Source organism: Liolophura sinensis, unplaced genomic scaffold (genome assembly GCF_032854445.1).
Source record: "Liolophura sinensis isolate JHLJ2023 unplaced genomic scaffold, CUHK_Ljap_v2 scaffold_362, whole genome shotgun sequence".
NCBI classification, from domain to species: domain Eukaryota; kingdom Metazoa; phylum Mollusca; class Polyplacophora; order Chitonida; family Chitonidae; genus Liolophura; species Liolophura sinensis.
The window spans coordinates 3,223-9,448 of record NW_027018301.1 but is presented as its reverse complement, the minus strand read 5'-3'; the positions used below and the strand labels follow the sequence as shown (position 1 = coordinate 9,448).

Below are 6,226 nucleotides of genomic sequence, written 5' to 3'. Positions count from 1 at the left end.
CTAGTCCAAGACTAGGCTACGTGTAGAAATGCAGGCAAAGTCCACTAAATGTGGAGACGCTGGCAACTAGCATAAGTATATGGAGATGTAGTAAACTTGGCTAAATGGGAGAAATGCAGGCAACTCAGTTACATATGATGCACGTATGTCATCTAAATGTTAAGAAGCAGGCTTGAAAGACAAAACATACGGAGATGCAGCCAACTCCGTTACATATGGAAGGCACACAGTAACTCCACTACATGTGAAGATGCAGGCAACCTGGCTACATGTGGAGACGTGGTAAACTTTGATACTTATCAAGATGTACGAAGAACCACCTAGTATAATAGACACAAGCTTTTATTTTAAATACAGGTTAGAATAAAACCTTAACTATACACACCATCCAATGTCCCCATTCACTGTAACATTCAGGTCAAGATAAATGGGAGTAGTAATATATGTATGAATATATATATATATATATACACATATATATACACACATATATATACATATATATATATATATATATACACAGTACAATGTCAATCAAAATAATACATGAGCTTAAGACAAAAACTGTTCCTGCTGTAAAAAAAAAAAAAAAAAAGGAAAAGAAAAAAAAATGCATTACCACAAATTGTCTTATATACTTGTCTTGATAATGCTGTCATTCTAACATTCGGTTACCTAACGATAAAGGTATAGCGTTGCTACAGCCCTGGTTCATCCACAACAATAGCAATACCAATCTGTAATTAATAAATGACACAGCTTTCAGATACATGTACTTTTCTTTTAGCAATGACGGGCTATTACTGTACAGGATTATACACATTTTAATATGAAAGAACGTTTCAAAACACAAACAACAAAGAGAAACTGGAAGTTCATATACATATATATATATATATACTATAGGGATACATGTACATTAATATTTACATTTCAAGAGAACTTATGTTAAAAAGAAATTTTCGTCTGATAGATAAAATAATTCTGCCATCAGGCTGTACGAAATTGTGATCAAAATTTCAGTAAAAAAAAAAAAAGTCACAAAAGGTTCCCTTAGAGGATATCAGCAAGCAGGGGTTTATCTTCGTGTATATATACATATATATTATAGGACACCAGTCAGATCAGGGCTAAATCATAAACCAGAGGTCAGGTGTACTGAATATTTTATAGCACTATCCCACCAAATAATGGATAAATATGAACTATAATACATGGATAACAATCAGAAAAGTTTAGACCTTCACAAGTACATGTATTTAGCATTTTCCAGAAAGTGAACATAAGACCAACATATATACACAACAGAATTATGACTAATTCCATCAGTTATTTGTTGGCCTAAGTTTGTGTGCATATACGTAAACAAATGGATCCTGGTTATCTGTTCGACTGAAACTTGCCTTCATCTACAGTATTATCTCAAGAAGCACTTAGAACTGTCAACAAGTCTTTCAGACACCATTAAGCAATGGTTATTTAAGTACTAATTTCTGTATAGGTAATCCGTAGAACCACTATTAATATACTAAATTCTACAAACAATGGAATCTGTGCCATTTGCTAAAGTGATTCTTCTGAAACAGGCAATCAGAAATTAATTTCAAAACATGCTAGAATTTCTAGGCAGTTGTCCAGTTGAAAATGCCCATATTCTATATAAAAAAATTCATTTTCAGAAATCAATGATTAAAAAAAAGTTAAATGTTAAACTCAACTACCAGACAATCGTGGGCAATTTATTAGGCATATAAGTAAATATCACTAAGGGCTTCAGGTAAAACTGTTCGCACTCAATGTCTGTAACCAGAATACAACTGAAATTCAAATCCCTTCTCCCAATCTGACCGACTTGGCAGTATACAGTGTACTTGTATCCCAATGGTATCAAAACTGAAACAAAAAATCATACACATGCATATGAACACAAGTCAAGTCCTATTCATAATCATGCATCTGACAAATACACAGAGAGACAAAATTCATCTTCAAATAAGCTTACTTGCAAAGTATGCCATGACATTACCAGGACAGACACTGCATACAAACAGCATGTTAAATTTGTACATACATTTTGTGAATTCATATATATATACGTTTGAATTCAGATTTAATTCATATGAATTCAGGTGTACTTCATGTAAATTTTGGATTTGTACAAACTTCACCGATGATTTGTGGGTATTGGCTGAATGTGACTACTAACAATTCTGTCACAACTTTCCACAGAAAGATAGTTTAGGGTTTCAAAATTTTATGACAAACTAAGCTGATGTTTGTTTCAAAAGTCTGAAATGTTCAGTCATTATTGTGAAAATGTTAGAAATTCCACTGTCATTTATCAGACTAAGATGTTATCAGAGTTTCTTCTGTCCTAGAATACATAACACACACTGAATGCTGTCAAACACAGCCTTCTGAAGATCTGTGCTAACGTCCGGCTGTCCCTGCAGCTGTTGTTGTATTTTGTGCCACCTGAGCTGCTTTTTGCTTCAACATTGTCCAGTCAAAGGTATAATCATACTGGTAGTTCAGCGTGCGGAACAAGATACGGAAAAGCTGGCGGAGGTACATGTAGTCAGGGGCCTCTTCAAAACGTAGACCACGGCAGTAGTTGAGGTACATCGAAAATTCGGCGGGAAATCCTTTACAGAGAACTTCCACTGGAGTGGACATCTTCTTCTCACTAATTTTCTCATATTTCTGCTTCTTTGTAGCAGCTTTCAATCCTTGCCATGGCAAGCTCCCTCGGTTGAAATACATCAGCACGTACCCCAATGATTCCATGTCATCTCGTCGGCTTTGCTCGATTCCAAGGTGGGCATTTATACTGGCATATCTGGCAGTGCCCGTCAAATTCTTGTCTTCTCGGTATGGTATGTGCTGTCGCGTACGGCTGTCCCTGTATTTCTTGGCCAGACCGTAGTCAATGAGAAAAACTTTGTTACAATGTCTCCCAATGCCCATTAAAAAATTATCGGGTTTTATATCCCTGTGTATGAAATTTTTATTGTGAACGTATTCAATACGTCCAATCATTTGATCTGCAAGCATCAGGACCGTTTTCATGGTAAAACGTCGAGAGCAGAAGTTGAACAGATCCTCCAGGCTGGGCCCCAAAAGATCTAACACGAGAACGTTATAGTCCTTTTCTTGACCATACCAGCGGATATGGGGGATTCCCACACCACCTTGAAGTATTTTGTACAGTTTACTTTCGTACAAAAGCTGTGGATGTCTAGCTTTGATGGATTCCATTTTGACGGCGACCTCTTCCCCATTTGTTATGTTGATTCCCAGGTAAATATCCCCGAAAGACCCGCTACCGATTTTCCTCACCAAACGATATTTCTGGCCCACCAGGAACTCATTTTTTCCGGTAGCACATCTGTCTGATTGACTCTGCTCCATTTCCTTGTGGTATTTCCGCCGCCAGTCTACTCTGGAACGCTAAAATGTTCGTGAAAATTTTATGCAAATACTTTCCTCTGTACAGTTGCCATCTTGGGTGGTTGCATCGCAATATGAGATTACCCAGAATGCATTCGCCATCCCACAATGCTTGACGACGGCACTGTGCGCATGTCATGTTAACCGGAAGCCGCATACAACGTATCGCGGGGAAGAAAGTAAGGGACGGGTAGAGTGGTAGTTACGGTTGCTGATTTTGAGACAAATTCGCTGCTGAAAGTGAAATGCCATTAATTTAAGTCGGAAATCAATCTAGCTAGGCATGACAAGGACATGAACAATGAAAAGGCACGTGTCAATTCCCCGTCAACAATCCTTGATTGTACCCGAGGTGCAGAATCCGTTTTACCACCGGATTCGACTTGGACGTCTGGATCTTCTGAAGGTGAATAATAAATTTATGCTTCACAGAAAGGACAGCGTTGGATTTCGTTGCAACAGGATTGTTCTTCATTTTTTCATCCCATGTCACTTGTCAAGAAAGCATTAACATTCAAGTGTCAAATTCAGTCAATTCTTCAACTTGTGTACATTGAAACTGGACAGGTGTCAAATGTTGTATGACGACTAGCTTCTCAATGAAGGTGGTCAGCTTCACTAAAACCTTGTATGGATCTGGATGAACTCGCAGCAACAACCTATTTACCATTATAAAATCTTAACTAGAACTGCCTGCTGCCAAGATGCATTCACACACGGTTTGCAGCTTCCTACTCCATACACAGCTGTCGCTGCACATTGCTGTGTAACAGCCAGCATTAAGCTGTGTTGTACATCCAACATAGATGAATTAGTCCCTGTTAGAACATGTGTTACTAGCTCTGTAGGGGTGTGATTATGTAGTCTATCACAGCCATGACTTGTTCCATAAGCTTTCATAGCCAAAAAAACTGTGGACCAAGATAGTTCTACATACCTCTACACCTTTGCTGATACTAAGGGGAAGAGCTATGGAACATTGATTTGATTTTCTTGGAGTAGGGCCAGAGTTCTACAAACTTGCACCTCATGCACTTATCTTGTGTCTACAGCAAAAGTACGGGCATGCACAAAAATACACACTGCAATTTCGGGGACCTCAACAATTGGCACTGATCATTGTAGGATAATTCCCTACAAGGAAATTGCACACTCAGAAATAAGGTCTGTTTTGATTTCCTTATTTATTTGTTTGGTGTTTTATGCCATAATGAAGAAGATTTCACTTATATGACGGCAGCCAGCATTATTGTGGGTGGAAATCGGGCAGAGCACACAGGTTACTAGCAGACCATCCTACATGGTGCCAGGGAGAAGCCAGCATGAATTTGACTTAACTCACTGCGACCACATTGGTGAGAGGCTCCTGTGTTATTGTGCCACATTGGCACGCTATCTACCTCGACCATGGAGGGCCCGAATCTGTTTTGAGCATCAGTCCTTTCTTGGTACATAAGCTTGTCTTAAACATGTAGAGGGGGCCTCATTTGGTTAGCGCGCTAGCGCAGCGTAATGACCCAGGAGCGTCTCACCAATGCGGTCACTGTGAGTTCAAGTCCAGCTCATGTTGGCTTCTTCTCCGGCCGTATGTGGGAAGGTCTGGCAGCAGCCTGCAGATGGTCATGTGTTTCCCCCGGGCTTTTCCAGGTTTCCACCCACCATAATGCTGGCTGCCGTCATATAAGTGAAATATTCTTGAGTACGGCATAAAACACCGATCAAATAAGTAAATAAATAAACACATAGAGATCTTCTACCGTGCTATCCCAAATGGACCGATGCTGGAGCAGTTGAAAAGTGTCTTTTCATATTCATACAAGCCTTAGCTGTTAATTCCAGGTAGGTGTCCACGTCTCATCACAGGTTAGAACTCTCATTCGGAGAATGGAATTGCTAGAGTTATGGTGAGAAGCAACTCCAAATATGGTGGATTTCTGGTAAGGAACATAATACGTTGCCACTGTTCACATTTGCATTAAAACTTCCCAAACATATTGAGTGACCCCATCCATCACATAACTAAGACCACCAGGTCAAGATGTCCTTTTTTTTCGTCCATAGACCTATTTTGTGTTGCCATAGACTATTTTTGGTTTGGCCAACTTTAAGAAGATGTTAGGTAATTTGTAGGAATATTAGGTTGACGTGGATGTATACTAGGGAAAATTTAAGTATACGTGTTAGCAGGCTCAACGCTGTGATAAATGCTCCTTTCTAAAAGCCCCAGGGCTATTTCTCACCGTAACTCTCAACTGTATTGAATTCCTAAACTAGATCAGTGGTAAATCCACATGAGCCTCTCACTGGATGAAATTTCGACTCCAGCCGCTGTGTCTGAATGCAAACTCTGAACAGTGAGGAGAATCATGCATACAAGGGATGTCACTGCTAGTATGAGATAAGTTTGACCTATTGGCCCTGTGCAACACAGATATGTTTTCATTAGTATCAGTCTCACCAGTAATGACCTCACACAGATCTGTGATCAACATTCATCAACAGAAAGATTTCTGTACAAAATATGCTAGTGGTGTCATTCATGAAAAGTTAGACGAGAAACATGCCCCTTGGTTATCTTATTTGTAGGCTTCCCTACTCTGTGAGGAGTTTGCATTTAACCATGGGATCTAGACTCTAGGGTTGGAATTATCCAATTTCGACCATTTTTATACCGCCCCACCACCACCCCCCCCCCCCCGGTCAATAGGCGGAGCATATTATGTTACAGCGATTTTGTCCACTTGTCCGGGCTGTACCTCTGTCAGGGCTCCCAACA

General features: G+C 39.6%; 1 protein-coding gene across 1 annotated transcript; it reads right to left on the bottom strand.

Moving 5' to 3' along the window:
- Positions 1-584: 584 nt before the first annotated feature.
- LOC135481665 (casein kinase I) lies at positions 585-3,508 on the bottom strand. Its single transcript, XM_064761349.1, has one exon. It carries the CDS (start codon positions 3,409-3,411, stop codon positions 2,431-2,433), a length of 981 nt encoding a protein of 326 aa, XP_064617419.1. The 5' UTR covers positions 3,412-3,508; the 3' UTR covers positions 585-2,430.
- Positions 3,509-6,226: the final 2,718 nt, after the last annotated feature.